The sequence below is a fragment of the Ammospiza nelsoni genome, chromosome 1 (assembly GCF_027579445.1).
Source record: "Ammospiza nelsoni isolate bAmmNel1 chromosome 1, bAmmNel1.pri, whole genome shotgun sequence".
Lineage (NCBI taxonomy): Eukaryota > Metazoa > Chordata > Aves > Passeriformes > Passerellidae > Ammospiza > Ammospiza nelsoni.
In genome coordinates, this window is record NC_080633.1 from 83,573,201 (window position 1) to 83,591,097 (window position 17,897).

Consider the following 17,897-nt stretch of genomic DNA (forward strand, 5'->3'; position numbering starts at 1 on the left):
CACCTCCTACACAAGGGACCCAGGCATCCAGGCCCCCTAGCCCACCCCACATCCCACCCCCACAAGGGGTCTGGACAGCCCTTGCTCACCCCTAGAGCTCTGCCCCACAGATCATCCTGGGTGGGGTGAATATGTGGGTCCTGGATGCCAGAGTCACTGGAGAGATGCCACCTTGTGGCGGGGGAAGCGGGGGGGAGGTGCCCCCCTCCTCCTTTATCAGCCACCCCCTCCCCAGGAATGCTCCTCCCCATCCCATGATGGTCTATAAAGGCCTTGGGGCTGCGGGGCTGGCAGAGGTGTCGGCGTGGGGCAGAGAGGGAGAGGGTGGGGGACATAGTGGGAATGTGGATATGAAGGGCTGGGGGAGGAAATGGGGGGCTATGGGGTGCACAGGAGGGTTATGGAGCATATGGGGATCTATGGCACACAGGAATCTGAGGGGGAATATGGGGGACAGGGGGCCTATGGGACACATAGGGGTTCTCTGGGTGGTGGGGACCGGTGGGGTACACATGGGGTTATGAGGCAAGAAGTTATAAGAATCACTGCGAGGAACTGTGGGGGAAAGAGATTTATGGGGACACAGCAATCTAGGGGATACCGATGGTCTGTGGGGCACCCAGGGGGTCTATGTGGCACCAGCAGGGCTATGGGGTGTATGTGGCAAAGTGATCTATGGGGCATAAAGGGGTCTATGGGGCAAAGAGGGTCTATAGGGGGCAAGGGATGTAGCCCTACTCACCCTCTCCATGTTCTTTCAGCTTCCTTCATCTTACCTGCTAGATCCACAGACTCCAGGTGAGGGTGATGCTGTGGGGCAGCATGGGGATGGGTGCTTTGGGTGGGGGGAGTGGTGGGGCCATGCTGCTATAGGGTGTGTGTGTCGCTAAAGGGTCTGCACATCACTACAGGGGATCCATATTTTGCTGTGGGGGTCTGCGTGTGGGGCTGTGCAGGACTCTAAGGTTCCCTGCATTGTTATAGGGGTCCCTGCATTGCTATGGGTCTCTGTGCATCACTGTAGGGATGCCTGAATCATTATGGGGGTCTGTGTGTGGCTATAGGGGTCTTTGTGCTGCAGGGGGCCATGCACCATTCCAGGGTTGTGGGGGTGCCTGCATCAGTACAGGAGTCTGTGCATGGGGCTGTGCATGGGACTGGGGTCCTCGCATGATTATAGGGGTCTGCCCACAGCTACAGGGAGTCTGTGCAGTGTTTAGGGCTCCATACATGAGGTCATGAATGGCTACAGGATTCTGTGCGTGGGGCCATACTCACCTATGAAGTCTTGTACGTCACCATTAGGGGTCCTTTAATGGTTAAAAGGGTCCCTTTAATTGTTATAGGGAGTCCCTGAATCACTGCAGGAGTCTGTGCAGGGGGCAGTGCATGACTACGTGGGCGTGCAGAGGGCTACAGGGCTCCCTGCACATCTATAGGGACCCATGCATGGGGCTGTGCACAGCTGCAAAGCTCTGTGTCTGGCTCTGGGGTCTGCCATAGGGGTCTGGGCATGGCTCAGGGGGCCCATGCACGGCAATGGGCTCTGGCCAGTGGGGCTGTGTGGGGCCATGGAACAGGGGGCAGGACCCTGTGGCCACGGGCTGGCAGCCCCCGGGTGATGCAGGGTCCGTGTCTGTGCGGGGCAGGATGGCGGACGCGGTGCTGGCAGCGCTGGGGGCGGCAGCGCCGTTCCTGCGGCCCGGGGAGCGGGAGCGGCTGGCAGCGCAGACCAGACCCTTCGACCCGCGCAGCGAGTGCTTCGTCCCGCACCCCCGGGAGGAGTTCGTGCGGGGCCGGGTGACGGGGCGGCAGGGAGGGGAGGCCACCGTGCAGACTGAGCTGGGAGAGGTGGGCAGCTGGCGGATGGGGGGGTGAGGGGAGGGGGGCAAGGGGCCATGTGGGGCAAAGGGTTAATGGGGGTGAGAGGGTAATGGAGGGATGGGATAAGGATGGCAAGGGTTGATGGCAGGTGGGGGCATAGGGGATAGGGAATGACAGGTGCAGGGAAAAAACGAGGGGGTTGGGCATCATAGGGTATGAGGAGTTAGTGGGAAGTAGGGGGGTGAAGGGTTAACGAGGGAGGAATTAATGGGATGAAATTAATGGGGGAGGAGTTAAAGGAGGGAGGGGGGTTGAAGGTTTGGGGGAGAGCAAACGGAGGAGGGGGAAACCAGGCTGATAGTGGTGGGAGCTCTGACCCATTCAAGTCTCACAACTGATGGGGGGTACCCTCCAAACCTTAGGAGAGGGACCCCTCTCAACCCATTAAGGAATCCTACCAATGGAGCACCCCTACACCCCAAGGCATGGACATCTCCCAACCCCCAGCCCCATGTCTCTCCATTCCCCCCAGACCGTGACGGTGAAGGAAGCTGACATTCACCAGCAGAACCCCCCCAAATTTGACAAGATCGAGGACATGGCGATGCTGACCTTCCTCCATGAGCCTGCTGTCCTTTACAACCTCAAGGAGCGCTATGCCTCTTGGCTGATCTATGTGAGCCTTCCCACAAGCCCCTGGAGCACCAGGGAAGTAGGCGAGGCCTTCCCCACAGCCTATGGGGTAGATGGATGGAAACTAGTGACCCTTCCCTAAAGCTCTTGGGATACCTAGTACAGATGTGGCTTCCAGAGAATCTATGGGCAGCCTAAAACCTGGTGTGGCTTTTTCATGGACTTTGGGACACTTAGAATGTGGTGGCTCTTTCTCCAGCCCCCTTGGGCCACCCAGACAAAAAATAATCCCATTTCTAGACTGCCTCAGCCACCAAGACCTCAGGTGTTGCATCACCTGACCCCTGTGGCCACCCAGATCCAAGATGTCACTTCAATAGCTCCCTCATAAGACATAATATGTTCCATCCCCAGATCCCTTGGGCCCCTGACAAGAGGTGTCCCATCTGTGTCTCAGCCCTCTGCATGTTGTGGCCACCCAGACCCAAGATGTCCCTTCTCCCGACCCTTTTCAGACAAGATCAGGACATTCCGTCACCACATCCTGTGGGCCACCTAGACCTAGGATGTCCCCACCTGGTGGGCTGGCACCTCCTGGCTCTGACCTGCCTGCCGTTTTCTTCAGACCTACTCGGGGCTCTTCTGTGTGACTGTCAACCCCTACAAGTGGTTGCCTGTCTACAATGCTGAGGTGGTGGCTGCCTACCGGGGAAAGAAGCGGAGTGAAGCTCCACCCCACATCTTCTCCATCTCTGACAATGCCTACCAGAACATGCTGACAGGTAAGGATGTCCTGTGAAGACCTCAAACTAGAAGACCCCACTCCAATAAATGGCTCCTGACTTAGAACTGGTTCTCACCTGGGAGGATGGAGGATCTCAGCCTCAACCCTAAGACCCCAAGTATGTTTCCCAGCTTCATCCCACCTGACTCTTCTTTCTTTTTGGCAGACCGAGAGAACCAGTCCATCCTCATCACGTAAGGCCCTGCTTTGCCCAGCCCTGCCCCAGAGCAGTGGGGTGGGATGAAGGACCCATCAGGATGTTATCCAATATCTTACTGTTGCTCCCCCAGCGGAGAATCCGGGGCGGGGAAGACAGTCAACACCAAGAGGGTCATCCAATACTTTGCCAGCATTGCTGCCATTGGCGACCGCAAGAAGGAGGTGACCAATAGCAGCAAGGTGAGTTCCTCAGTCCATGTACCCTTGGCAGAGAGTGTACCCCAGTGGTATTCACACCCAGCATTGTCCCACCCCATGCAGGGCACCCTGGAGGACCAGATCATCCAGGCCAACCCTGCCTTGGAGGCCTTCGGCAATGCCAAGACCCTCCGCAACGACAACTCCTCCCGATTTGTGAGTGCTGGGGGTGGGTTGTATGAGGAAGGGTCTGTGGGACAGTTTGTGGGACAGGATCTATAGTGTGGGATCTGCTGCATGAAGGCAGCCACCTCCACCTCCTGCTACTGCTTTCCCAGGGAAAGTTCATCCGGATCCATTTTGGGGCCACCGGGAAGTTGGCATCAGCTGACATTGAGACCTGTGAGTGGGTTGAGAGCCCAGTGAGAGGCTGTCTTGTAGTCCATTATCCATCCATGGACTTATCTATTCATGGATTTATGCATCCATCCTAGGACTCGTCCATGTATGGACTCCTCCATCCACCCATGAACTTCATCCATCCACCTAGGAGCTACATTCATCCACACATATCTCCCTTCTTCCCTTCATTCAGTTGCCTCTTCATCTCCATTTCCTTATCCCACCATTGACCTGACCCTCCACCTCCAATTCTTTGTTCCTCCATCTCCTTGTGTCTACCTCCCTCTCTCCCTCCTTGCCTGCCTCCCCTTCATCCATGTCCATCCCTTCATCTGTCTTCATGGTTGATGGATCCATCATCTCATCCCACTGTCCATCTGACCCTTCATTTTCCTCTCTCCTTCCCTCCATCTCCTCATCCCACCATCCATCTCTCCACATCTCAATCCATCTCCTCACCGCAACCTCCATCCTCCTTCTCTCCATATCCACCTCAGACCTCCTGGAGAAGTCCCGTGTTATCTTCCAGCTGAAGGCTGAGAGGAACTACCACATCTTTTACCAGATCCTTTCCAATAAGAAGCCAGAGCTGCTGGGTGAGTAGGATGCTTGGCCTTGAGTCTTCTACCTCCTCTTCTCCAATTCTCCACTCCTTCCTGGGGCAATTGAGGATGATTTGGGGCTGTTTAGCCAAATGCTCAGTTTTTCTCTCTATCCTGGCCCCACGGAACAGAGATGCTTCTCATCACGAACAACCCCTATGACTACAGTTATGTCTCCCAAGGAGAGGTGACTGTGGCCTCCATTGATGACTCTGAAGAGCTGTTGGCAACTGACGTAAGTGGTGGAGTGGGCAGGTGGACATCCCCGTGAAGGTGGATGGTTGAGATAGTAGAAGATAGATAGGTGGAGGAGAGGAGGAACATAGGGATGAGAGGTGGAGGATAGGAAGGGTGGAAGATGGTAGGTTGGTGGAGTGGGATGATGTGGGGTGAGGGATAGAAGGTAGGACAGAAGGCAGGGAGTGGAGGAGGTTTTGGATGGAGATAAAAACAGTACTTAGGTGGGGGAGTACTTAGGTGAACAGATGTGTCCGTGGGTGAACAAGTCCTTAAACAGATAGATGAGTCGGTGGATGCATGGATGAAGTTAATGGTGAATGGATCAGTCCATGGATGGATGAATCCATAAATGGATGAGTCTATGGATGGATGAATGGTTAGAAGAATCCATGGATATGTAAATGGATGAATGTAGTCCTCGGATAGATGGATAGATGTATCCATGAATGGATGGACAGCTAGATCCATGGATTCATGAGTCCTCACATGGATGTACGGATGGGTGAATCCATAATGGGAGAGTACATGGGTGGATGAGTCTGCAGATGGACAGAGGAGTTGATGAGCTGGAAGGGCAGAGAGACACAAATGGTGGCCAGCAGAGAGCCATGACCACAGCTGGTGGCAAGGCCCTCTCCCTATCACCCAGAGCGCTTTTGATGTCCTGGGCTTCACAGCTGAGGAGAAGGCTGGTGTCTACAAGCTGACAGGTGCCATCATGCACTTTGGCAACATGAAGTTCAAGCAGAAGCAACGGGAAGAGCAGGCAGAACCAGATGGTACTGAAGGTGAGTGGGTACGGAATGACATAGGTCTTGGGGTCACCAGAGGTCTTGGGGTCACTTAGGTGGAATCTGACAGCACGTCTTTTTCTTGATGCTCTGCAGATGCTGACAAGTCAGCCTACTTGATGGGGCTGAACTCGGCTGATCTTCTCAAGGGGTTGTGTCACCCACGGGTGAAGGTGGGCAATGAATATGTCACCAAGGGGCAGAATGTCCAGCAGGTGTACTACTCCATTGGGGCCTTGGCCAAGGCTGTATATGAGAAGATGTTTAACTGGATGGTGGTGAGGATCAACAACTCCCTGGACACCAAGCAGCCAAGGCAGTACTTCATTGGTGTGCTAGACATCGCTGGATTTGAGATCTTTGATGTGAGGACTGAGGGGGTGGCAGGGTATTTGTCCTCTTGGGGGTTGTGTTGATCCTCTTGGGTGTTGAGTTGACTTCATCGATACTACTGGGCGTTCTTTTGACCCAGTTGGGGCTCAGGTTCACCTATGGATCTCATCAGGCATTCTGTTGAATGCCAGTTAACCTCATCTTCTCTCTCCTTCCCCAGTTCAACAGCTTTGAGCAGCTCTGCATCAACTTCACCAATGAAAAGCTGCAGCAGTTTTTCAACCACCACATGTTCGTGCTGGAGCAAGAGGAATACAAGAAGGAGGGCATTGAGTGGGAGTTCATTGACTTTGGCATGGACCTCCAGGCCTGCATTGACCTCATTGAGAAGGTACCACCTCCCCCAGGGTCTCGTGGGGGCTGAAAGGACTTCGGGGGGAAGGGCCCTTTCAGCTGGAGCCTGCCAGGGCCCCAAAGTTGATCAGCTGGGTTGTGCTTGGTGTCCTCCACCACCACTTTTCTTCCTAGCCCATGGGGATCATGTCCATCCTGGAGGAGGAGTGTATGTTTCCCAAAGCCTCAGACATGACCTTCAAGGCCAAGCTCTTTGATAATCACCTGGGCAAGTCTGCCAACTTTGGGAAGCCACGCAATGTCAAGGGGAAGCCAGAAGCCCATTTCTCTCTTGTCCACTATGCTGGCACAGTGGATTACAACATTATTGGGTGGCTGGAGAAGAACAAGGATCCTCTCAATGAGACGGTTGTGGGGCTCTACCAGAAATCAGCCCTGAAGCTCTTGGCCAACCTCTTCTCCAACTACGCTGGGGCAGATGCTGGTGGGTGAATGGATGATGGGGTGATGGAGCAATGAGTTGATGGAGAAGACTACTGTCTACTAGTCACCCTCTTTCCTGTGTTACCCTATCCCCCTTCTCTCTAGGTGGTGATGGAGGGAAGGGGAAAGGAGCCAAGAAGAAAGGTTCCTCCTTTCAGACCGTCTCAGCACTGCATCGGGTGAGTGACCTACATAGTGGACCCGGTTTGGGGCAATGGGAGGACAATCTCCTGAGTAGTGAAAGACCCCTTCAGTCCCACAGACCCTCTCTTGCTCTCTCATTAGTCAGCTTCTTCTCTCCTCCCTCCCTCAACAGGAGAACCTTAACAAGCTGATGGCCAACCTCAAGACCACCCACCCTCACTTTGTCCGCTGCATCATCCCCAATGAGCGGAAGGAGCCGGGTGAGCAAAGGGCAGGGCTGAGGGCAGGGAGAAGGGTGGTAGGTGTGGCTTGTGGCTGACACCACCCCTCTGACCCACTGCCAGGTGTGATGGACAATCCCCTGGTAATGCACCAGCTGCGCTGCAACGGGGTGCTAGAGGGCATCCGCATCTGCCGCAAGGGCTTCCCCAATCGCATCCTCTATGGGGACTTCCGACAGCGGTAGGCACAGAGGAGAAAATGTGGGGATGGGGTGGACAACCCCACTGGGACCGAATTCAGATGTTTCCTGTCCTCTCTGGTCACCAGGTACCGCATCCTGAACCCTGCTGCTATCCCTGAGGGGCAGTTCATTGACAGTCGTAAGGGCGCTGAAAAGCTCCTGGGATCCATTGACATTGACCACAACCAGTATAAATTTGGACACACCAAGGTAAGGGCACATGGTGTCTCCATGGTCCTACCACCCATGGGGTCATGTGGACCCCATGGTCTCACCACTGATGTGTCCACCTGCCTATCCACCCTACCATCCATCGCTTCATTCTCCCAACAACCCATCAACCCATCCATCTGTCCATGAACTCTTCCCAACCAATTCACCCTCTTGCTTGCCTCCTTCGTCCATCAGGTCTTCTTCAAGGCTGGGCTGCTGGGACTGCTGGAGGAGATGCGGGATGAGCGGCTCTCCCGCATCATCACCCGCATCCAGGCTCAGGCCCGAGGACAGCTCATGCGCATTGAGTTCAAGAAGATCCTGGAGCGCCGGTGAGAGGGGAGGGGTCTTTCTCCTAGAGAAGGGATATCTGGTGGGTCACCAGATTGGTGGTGTAGTGACATCTGTCTTACCATTCTAGGGACTCACTGCTGGTGATCCAGTGGAACATCAGGGCCTTCATGGGGGTGAAGAACTGGCCTTGGATGAAGCTCTACTTCAAGATCAAGCCCTTGTTGAAGAGTGCTGAGACAGAAAAGGAGATGCAGGTGAGAGGAGGTGATGAGGCAGGCAGCTTGGGATCCAAAATGGATTTGGTGGGGTTGATGGATAGAGGGGATTGGCTGTGGCTACTGGTCTCCTGGGCTTTGCTTTAGAACATGAAGGAAGAGTTTGGGCGGCTGAAGGAGGCCCTGGAGAAGTCGGAGACCCGGCGCAAGGAGCTGGAGGAGAAGATGGTCTCCATGCTGCAGGAGAAGAATGACCTTCAGCTCCAAGTGCAGGCCGTAAGTGAGACTGCCCCAAAAAACCATGTCAGGGGGGTGACCAGCAGCCCTCCAGGGCCATCCTACTTCATCTACCACTCCAATACAGGAGCAGGACAACCTGAATGATGCTGAGGAGCGCTGTGACCAGCTGATCAAGAACAAGATCCAGCTGGAGGCCAAGGTGAAGGAGCTTACAGAGAGACTGGAGGATGAGGAAGAGATGAACGCCGAGCTGACAGCTAGGAAGAGGAAGCTGGAGGATGAGTGTTCAGAGCTGAAGAAGGATATTGATGATCTAGAGCTGACTCTGGCCAAGGTGGAGAAGGAGAAACATGCCACTGAGAACAAGGTGAGGGTGGAGAGAGGCCTTGACCTTAAGTTGTGGGGATTTGGGTCAACACAACCTGGTAGTGTGGAGTTGAGGAGATCCAAGGCTAGTTGATCTGGGCTACACGAAGACTCAACATCCTTTGGGTTCTCTACCACTGCAGTTGCCTCATTGGCCAAGGACAACAGCAGCATCACTCAGCTTTGCCCTACCTCTGGTACTAAGCTGGAGGCCTAGTGTTTCTCCTCCTTCAGGTCAAGAACCTCACAGAGGAGATGGCTGGGCTGGATGAAACCATTGCAAAGCTAACAAAGGAAAAGAAGGCCCTGCAAGAATCTCACCAGCAGACACTGGATGACCTGCAGGCAGAGGAGGACAAAGTCAACACCCTGACAAAGGCCAAACTCAAGATGGAACAGCAAGTGGATGATGTGAGTGTGGTCTGGTCCTACCATGAGTAGTGCTAAGGCATTTTCTGGGGCAGATATGATGGAAAACTGAGGTTCTCCCCTTTTCCATGTTTCCACACAGCTTGAAGGCTCCCTGGAACAGGAGAAGAAGGTCCGGATGGACCTGGAACGGGCAAAAAGGAAGCTGGAAGGTGACTTGAAGCTGACCCAGGAGAACATAATGGACTTGGAGAATGACAAGCAGCAGCTGGAAGAGAAGCTCAAGAAGTAAAACTGGACCTCTTTCCTCAATCTAAACTGGGGCAAGGGCAAGGACCTCACTGCTAACTGCTTTCATTTGCAGGAAAGAGTTTGAGATCAACCAGCAGAACAGCAAGGTTGAGGATGAGCAGGCTCTGGCTCTGCAGCTCCAGAAGAAGCTGAAAGAGCTGCAGGTGAGGGATCTATTCTCTGCTTATTTGGGCTGGACTGGAGAGCCTCTGGCTGGTTGGGTTGACATGAAGAATCTCTATAGTCTCTATCTGGTTAGGCTGAGTTTAGGAGTTTCATTTGGTTGACGAATGTTCAGAATGTCTGGCATGAACTGAAGTATTTTCAGCTTACTGGGGTGAGTTGGGTTGAAAAGTCTCCAGCTCAATTGGTTCAGTTGAGCGGAGGATTTGGGTGGAGCCAAGTCTGCTGACAACAGCTCCATCACTGGAGCACAGGCACGGATTGAAGAGCTGGAGGAGGAGCTGGAAGCAGAGCGGACAGGAAGAGCCAAGGTGGAGAAGCTGCGCTCAGACCTGTCACGGGAGCTGGAGGAGATCAGCGAGCGGCTGGAAGAGGCGGGTGGTGTCACATCAGTACAGATCGAGCTCAACAAGAAGAGGGAGGCAGAGTTCCAGAAGATGCGGCGGGACCTGGAGGAGGCTACGCTGCAGCATGAGGCCACGGCTGCTGCGCTACGCAAGAAGCACGCCGACAGTGTGGCTGAGCTCAGCGAGCAGATCGACAACTTACAGCGCGTCAAACAGAAGCTGGAGAAGGAGAAGAGCGACCTCAAGCTGGAGCTGGATGACCTCAGCTCCAACATGGAGCAACTCATAAAAGCCAAGGTAGAAAGAGGCCAAGGTGGAAATCCTGTCTCCACTATGGGCATCATTTTCCTTCTTCATTCCTTCCCTCCATACTTTTCTCCTCCAAGGTGGGCATGGAGAAGATCTCTCGCACCATGGAGGACCAGGCAGCTGAACACCGGGCCAAGCTGGAGGAGACACAACGAGTCCTCAATGACACCAGCACCCAACGGGCCAAGCTCCAGACTGAGAATGGTGCGAACCCTCACCCATCATACCCCTCACTCCACATCCTCAACCCCTGCCCCACATCTTCAATCCTTGCTACACGTTGAAAAGCTGCCCTACCTCTGCAGGAGAGCTGTCCCGCCAGCTGGAGGAAAAGGAGGCCCTTGTCTCTCAATTAACTAGGGGCAAGCAGTCATACACCCAGCAGATGGAGGACTTGAAGAGGCAGCTGGAGGAGGAGATGAAGGTGAGGTTTGTGGGATGGCTGATAGGGTCTCCAAGAGGGCCACAAGACAAGGTGCCCTTCACCCTCATAGCAGTAGCACCAAATGGAATTCAAGTTCAGGCCAGTTCAGTGGGGTGGTTGCATCTAAGAGTGGTTGAGTTGGGTTGCATTAGTCTAACAGCTGAGAGGTTGGGCTGAGCAGGTCAGTTCTGAAGCAGCTGGGTTGGTCTATGGGTGGTTGGGTGGCACTGGACGAGGAGAAGTAAAACTGGGCCACACTAGAGCATCTTTAGATTGCTCTGGGTCTAGATGTGCTGAATTTGGTTGGAATGATCTAGAGAAGGTTTGGCTGAGAAATACCAGTGCTTACTGAGTTTGAGGACATACACATAGGTCAAGTTCACCTACTCCTTGCCTCTCCCTCCCAGGCCAAGAATGCACTGGCCCATGCCCTGCAGTCAGCCCGGCATGACTGTGACCTTCTGAGGGAGCAGTATGAGGAGGAGACAGAGGCCAAGGCTGAGCTCCAGCGCTCACTCTCCAAGGCCAACTCTGAGGTGGCACAGTGGAGGACCAAGTATGAGACAGATGCCATCCAGCGCACTGAGGAACTGGAGGAGGCCAAGTGAGTCATCTCCCCATGAAAGGAAACCTCTATGAGGCAGGGAAGAGCGCATACACTTCCACTGTAGAAGAATCTGGAGAAGATATAGGGATCTGGAGATGGTGGAAATCCAGATCCTTGGCCAATGAATAGGGAGAATAAGTGACCCAACCCACGTGGTCCATGGGTCACCACAGCCAGGTTTTCTCCCACGGCAGGAAGAAGCTGGCCCAACGGCTGCAGGAGGCTGAGGAGGCGGTGGAGGCAGTCAATGCCAAGTGTTCCTCCCTGGAGAAGACCAAACACCGGCTGCAAAATGAGATTGAAGATCTCATGGCAGACCTGGAGCGGTCAAATGCAGCAGCAGCTGCATTGGACAAGAAGCAGAGAAACTTTGACAAGGTACAAGGACACCTTGGTGAGACAGGAGCAGTCGGGAGGCACAGGGATAGAGGGTGACCCCTAGCTTTGCTCCAGATCTTGTCTGAGTGGAAGCAGAAGTTTGAAGAGTCACAGATGGAGCTGGAGGCATCGCAGAAAGAGGCCAGGTCCCTCAGCACTGAGCTCTTCAAGCTGAAGAATGCCTATGAGGAGTCACTTGAGCACCTGGAAACCTTCAAAAGGGAGAACAAGAACCTCCAAGGTGAGACTGTGGTCTTTCCCTACCCACCTTTTTGTATTCCACCACTTTCCACCAAGTCTGATGAGATCTTATCTGAGCAGAGGAGATCTCAGACCTGACGGAGCAGCTGGGTGGCAGCCACAAGACCATCCACGAATTGGAGAAGGTCCGGAAGCAGCTGGATGCTGAGAAACTGGAGCTCCAAGCTGCACTGGAGGAGGCTGAGGTGGGCCAAATCACATCTCCATGAGTCCCATGTTGTCCAAGTCCTTTCTGTTGCTCACTAATTTCTCTTTGTATCCACCAGGCCTCTCTGGAGCATGAGGAGGGAAAGATCCTGAGGGCCCAACTGGAGTTCAACCAGGTCAAGGCAGACTATGAGCGCAAGCTGGCTGAGAAGGATGAGGAGATGGAGCAGGCCAAGCGCAACCACCTGCGGGTGGTGGACTCACTGCAGACCTCTCTGGATGCTGAGACCCGGAGCCGCAACGAGGCCCTGAGGCTGAAGAAGAAGATGGAGGGTGACCTCAATGAGATGGAGATTCAGCTCAGCCATGCCAACCGTGTGGCTGCTGAAGCTCAGTCCCACCTGAAAGGAGCCCAGGCTCACCTCAAGGTGGGATTACCCACCTATAAGGAGGTCTTCCTAGGACTCTGAGCTGTTGGCTTATGTCCATTTTATTTACCCCAACAGGACACCCAACTGCAGCTGGATGACATGGTACGTGTCAATGAAGACCTGAAGGAGAATATTGCCATTGTGGAGAGGAGAAACAACCTTCTCCAGTCAGAGCTGGAGGAGATGCAGGCAGTGGTGGAACAGACTGAGAGGGCCCGCAAGTTGGCTGAGCAGGAGCTGATTGAGGCCAGTGAGAGGGTCCAGCTTCTCCACTCACAGGTGAGACATCACATACTTTCAAGGACAGAGGTCACCTCCATCCATGGGTGTGGGCTTCTAATGGGTTGAGTTACCAAGATCTCCAGATCCTTAAAGCCCTCAGATTTGGCAGGGAGTTGGGGGTCATTACATACTGGGGCCTTGAAGAAGGATGGGCCAGCAGGTCAAGGGACACCTCCTGACATCCCGTCCTCTAACTCCAGAACACCAGCCTCATCAACCAGAAGAAGAAGATGGAGGCTGACATCTCCCAGCTGCAGACAGAGGTGGAAGAGGCCATCCAGGAGTGCAGGAATGCTGAGGAGAAGGCCAAGAAGGCCATCACTGATGTGAGTGCCATGGTGGGACTAACATCTAGGACACCTTCCTCTGGAGGGTGATGGAGAGCATGCTTTGGTCCTCCTTCTCTGCTTGCTTCTCTCCTTGTGCAGGCGGCCATGATGGCAGAGGAGCTGAAGAAGGAGCAGGATACCAGCGCCCATCTGGAGCGGATGAAGAAGAACATGGAGCAGACCATCAAGGACCTGCAGATGAGGCTGGATGAGGCCGAGCAGCTGGCCCTGAAAGGGGGCAAGAAGCAGCTGCAGAAGCTGGAGGCTCGTGTGCGGGAGCTGGAGAATGAGCTGGAGGCTGAGCAGAAGCGCCATGCCGAGAGTGTTAAGGGTCTCCGCAAGTCCGAGCGTCGCGTCAAGGAACTCAGCTACCAGGTGGGGCTCCTGGGCTGGCCCAGGTCAATTCCTGCCCCTTTGCCATAGGGCCTCATATCTCATGCTGTACATGACTTCAAACTTGGCTGACCTGCTGGCCAGAGAGACACAGGCTATCTAGAGTTGATATTCGACCTCTCACTGCATGTATGTCTGATACTGCAGTGGGATCCAGAATATTGTCTGCGTTATGAGCCACCCAGGTCATCTCTCAGCATCCCAGGATCCATGGGGTCTTTGCATGATCCATCCCCTGACCTCATCAAGGGAATGAAGACATCTCACCTCCTGCTCCCACAGCTGAGACCACCCACAGATCTAGGGAGGCGCCAATCCCCCAGAACATCATTACATGACCCTTGTACTTGGGTGGTGATTCCAAGCGCAGGTAGGGTCAGGGCATGATCCATGTGTGTCTCACCCCACAGACAGAGGAAGACCGTAAAAATATGATCCGGCTCCAAGACCTCGTGGACAAGTTGCAGCTGAAGGTCAAGGCCTACAAGCGACAGGCAGAGGAGGCGGTGAGCACTGGGCAGGCAGCCGTGGGACCACCCCTGCCCCAGAGGGGACAGTGTGGGTTTAGGGTGTGGGACAGGAGTGGGGAGTAGCAGGAGACCTTGAGATGAGGTGGTCAAGGGGTGGGGTATTAGGGGGTGAGGAAAGACAGTTGGTGATGGGATTGAGAGATCATGGTTGGATGTGGGAAGGAAGGAAGTGGTAGAAGGAAGTAGCGGAAGTGGCGGAAGTGGCGGAAGTGGCGGAAGTGGCGGAAGTGGCGGAAGGAAGGAAGGAAGTGGCGGAAGGAAGGAAGTGGCGGAAGGAAGGAAGGAAGGAAGTGGCAGAAGGAAGGAAGTGGCGGAAGGAAGTGGCGGAAGTGGCGGAAGTGGCGGAAGTGGCGGAAGTGGCGGAAGGAAGGAAGGAAGGAAGGAAGGAAGGAAGGAAGGAAGGAAGGAAGGAAGGAAGGAAGGAAGGAAGGAAGGAAGGAAGGAAGGAAGGAAGGCTGGCTTGAAGTTTATGTGGGTGGAAGATTAAATGGATGGATGGACGGACGGATGGATGGATGGATGGATGGATGGATGGATGGATGGATGGACGGATGCATGGATCATTGAATAGATGGTTGGGTGGTTCAAAAATGGAATGTGTGAAGAAACAGGTGTTTCTACTGGGGTCAGATGGAGCAAGAAAAAAGTCAGGTGTATGGGGGGCAGAGGGGGTGGCAGGAGGCCAGACAGAGCTGTATGGGAGCCTCACTGGCGTCCCTGCACCCTCAGGAGGAACAGGCCAACACCAACCTGGCCAAGTTCCGCAAGGCGCAGCACGAGCTGGATGAGGCAGAGGAGCGTGCCGACATCGCCGAGTCCCAGGTCAACAAGCTGCGGGCCAAGAGCCGCGACATTGGAGCCAAGGTGGGACTTTCCCCTGCCCTACAGCTGCCTCATGGCTGCCCCATGGCTGCCCCACAACAGCCCCTTTTTCTCCTCCCTCAGAAGGGACTCAATGAAGAGTGAAGATCCGGATCTCCAAGTATCCTACCTGAACTTGCCGCTGTCCCATTTAGACTTCCAAGTGCCCAATTCCCCCTAGCCCCCAAGCTTGGAAAGCCAATAAAAACCATTGAGCAGCCGTTTGTGTGGGGTTGGATTTGTGTGGGGAGGGTGGGGTTATCCCATTGTATGGCACCCGTAATATGGATGGAGCCTATAGAAGTTTCTAGTAAATCTGAAATTTATGAAGAAAAAATTTATGGGATGTGGAAAAAGGGACAGGCCACATGAGAGCATTGTCAGAGCATTCAGGGATGCAGCAAGGAAGGCCAAAGTCACCTTGGAATTCAATCTGGCAAGGGATAACAAGGTATCAGCAGCAAAGGAAAGATTAGAGAAAATATGAGGGCACTGCTGAATCAGATGAGATACCACCTCTGTGGAGAAGGACCTGGGAGTCTTGGTGGATAACAAGTTGACTATGAGATGGCAGTGTGTCCTTGGGGCCAGGAGGGCCCATAGTGCCCAGAGTGCATTGGGAAGTGTGTGACCAGAGGGTCAAAGGAGATGATCCTGCCCCTCTATTCAGTCATAGTGAAGCCACATCTGCTGTGGCTCCAGTTCTGGGCTACTCAGCCCAAGAAAGACAGGGAGTTACTGGAGAGAGTCCAGGAGGCCATGAAGATGATCTGGGATCTGGAGAATCTCCCCAGGGAAAGAGACTGAGGGAGCTGGGCCTAAGTCTAGAGAAAACTCAGATGGGATCTCATCAATGCATGCCAAAGGTGAGTGTCCAGAGGATAGTGCCAGACTTTTCAGTGGTGCTCAGAGACAGGACAAGAAGCAATGGCCATAAACTAAAACACAAGAAGTTCCACCTCAACCTGAAGAAGAACTTCTTTACATTGAGGGTGGCAGAGCACAGGAACAGGCTGCCCAGGGAGACTGTGGAGTCTCCCTGTCTGCAGACATTCAAAACTCAACTGGACATGTTCCTGTGTAAATTCCCTAGGTCACTCTGCCTTGGCAGAGGGGTTGGACTGGATGATCTTCTGAGGTTCCTTCCAACCCTAAAAATTTCATGGACTGCCAACCCATGTGGACCTGGTGCACCCCACAGGATGTTGCAGCCCACCCCACATGCAATATGATTTCACCCATGGGGTGTACCTCAACCTCAAACTGCCTCACTGGGTATCTCAACCTGCCTCACACCAATCCATGTCTGGGAAGAGATGTGCCTGGGGGCACATATGGGACTGAGAAAGGGAGGGTCCCCAGGAGGTGGGGGGCAGCATCTGGTACCCCCACATGTAGCAGAGAGCCTGGGTGAACCCTTCAGGGACCTTCTGGTTCCCGAGCTTGCAGCTTGTGCTGCTTCTGGCCTCAGTGTTCCCCTAGCCACCAACTGCTCTGTCCCACTGCTCACCATGTTCCATTTCCCCTGTGTTCCACTGTCCTTCTGTCCCAAATGCTTTCAGCTGTCTGGCCTCTCCATTGATCATTCCACCACCCCTTGTCCCAACAGCCCTGTCTCCTCCAACTTGTTATCCTCCATTTCGCACTGTCCCTCCATTTCCTCCTTGGGCCATTGTCCCATCATATCCCACCATCCCTATATGCTCTCTACCACTCCATTTCCTCTATGTCCCTACACATTCCACAATCTCTATGTGCCACTATCTGTCCATCCTCTCCACATCCCAACATCTTCACGACTCATCATGCCCCCATTCCACCATCCCTATGGCCCTCATCTCCTCTACGTCTCACTATATGCTCCATGTTCCATCACCCCAGCACTTTCTTCACGTCCCTCCATCCCTCCACATTCTCCCACTATATCCCATCATCCTTCCATGTTCTCCAGGTCCCAGACATGGAAAGATGAAGAAGCAGCACTGGTGGATAAAGTGGCTTGCCAGCTCCAGGAACACAAAGAAAATCTCAGAGCAGGATATTTCAAGGACTCAAAAGGGTTCCAGCAGGCTTTCAGTATATGGACGGGCCAAAAGGCAAAAATTAAATAGTACAGACCGGTAAATGCCGTGCAATAAAGGATGGATTTTGTCCAACTTTCAGCTGGGATGGAGTTTCTCAGTAGGGGCAAGGTCCGGGCGGGCGGTCACAGTGGGAGAGCGTCTTTCCCTCTTTGGGAGGAAGGCGTCTTGGCACAGCTCCCGCCGCTTCCCGAGCCGGGAGCGTCCCCCAGTCTGCTCTGCGCCCCGGCTGCTGCTGGCGGTGGCGAGCAACGCGCTGAGCTTCAGCCCGGCAGAAGAACGGGAAGAGGGAGGGAGGCACCGCGGGCCGGGATGCTCCGCTCCGCCCCGGCGGGTCCGGCTCCGCCCGCCTCTCCCCTTGGGGCTCCGTCCCGCCGCTTTCCCGGGGGTGCGGGTCACCCCTCGGGGAATGGCCCCTGGCTCTCCGGGCTGCGGACACGGCGGCAGCGGGGACCCCGGACAGCGCCCGGGGACGGAGCCGCCCGGGAGGAGCGGGCTGTGCCTCTGCGTCCTGACCCCGGGGAGCGGCAGCGCTTTGAGCTGTTCTTGGGGTTGGGTTTGGGCACAGTCAGAGCGTGTGTGTGTGCCAGGAGCTCCTCAGCGAGCTGCTCCTGGAAGTGCTGTCCTTACAGCGACCGAACGGCATCAGCTGAGGCTGGAGTCTCTCCGGTAAGTGCCTGTGCATCTTTTATGGCACAGGACCTCGTACTGGCTTTTTCTTATGTATCTACGTTCATTCTCTCATTTTGAACGATTTGTTTGTATTTGCTTTTGCTCACTAGAAGTTGAGAAAGTAATGTATGGAGAAGTAGGGCGTTTGGTGTTGTTTTTATAATTTTTTTTTATTTTGGGATCAGGTTTTGTTTTACAAATAAGGACCTGCCAATGGGCAGCTACTGTCTTTGCTTTTAGATAATACATGTGAAGGAAAGGAAA

General features: G+C 54.2%; 1 protein-coding gene across 4 annotated transcripts; it reads left to right on the top strand.

The window, feature by feature from the left end:
* The first annotated feature begins 1,650 nt into the window (after positions 1-1,650).
* On the top strand, positions 1,651-14,985 carry LOC132072214 (myosin-6-like). Of its 4 annotated transcripts, none has more exons than XM_059470339.1 (38): positions 1,651-1,851; positions 2,357-2,500; positions 3,083-3,239; positions 3,408-3,435; positions 3,532-3,640; positions 3,722-3,814; positions 3,937-4,000; positions 4,498-4,596; positions 4,734-4,837; positions 5,492-5,630; positions 5,730-5,998; positions 6,187-6,357; positions 6,495-6,804; positions 6,909-6,982; positions 7,120-7,207; positions 7,292-7,409; positions 7,497-7,620; positions 7,819-7,955; positions 8,045-8,171; positions 8,280-8,408; positions 8,497-8,739; positions 8,973-9,149; positions 9,250-9,395; positions 9,472-9,562; positions 9,836-10,225; positions 10,315-10,441; positions 10,543-10,661; positions 11,069-11,265; positions 11,463-11,646; positions 11,722-11,887; positions 11,968-12,092; positions 12,174-12,482; positions 12,561-12,764; positions 12,968-13,093; positions 13,196-13,471; positions 13,900-13,995; positions 14,749-14,883; positions 14,965-14,985. In XM_059470339.1, the coding sequence occupies exons 1-38, from the start codon at positions 1,651-1,653 to the stop codon at positions 14,983-14,985; spliced, it is 5,817 nt and encodes a 1,938-aa protein (XP_059326322.1). The 4 variants fall into 4 exon arrangements, with proteins under 4 accessions (XP_059326322.1, XP_059326331.1, XP_059326340.1 ...); XM_059470348.1 differs by having other exon boundaries at positions 14,968-14,985; XM_059470357.1 differs by having other exon boundaries at positions 6,921-6,982.
* The last annotated feature ends 2,912 nt before the right edge of the window (positions 14,986-17,897 follow it).

Excerpts from the sequence above, each read along its gene's own strand:
- LOC132072214 (XM_059470339.1), top strand. The coding sequence starts at position 1,651 with ATGGCGGACGCGGTGCTGGCAGCGCTGGGGGCGGCAGCGCCGTTCCTG. Across the intron at positions 4,838-5,491 it reads AAGAGCTGTTGGCAACTGAC|AGCGCTTTTGATGTCCTGGG; the intron begins GTAAGTGGTGGA and ends CCTATCACCCAG. Across the intron at positions 13,094-13,195 it reads CCAAGAAGGCCATCACTGAT|GCGGCCATGATGGCAGAGGA; the intron begins GTGAGTGCCATG and ends CTCCTTGTGCAG.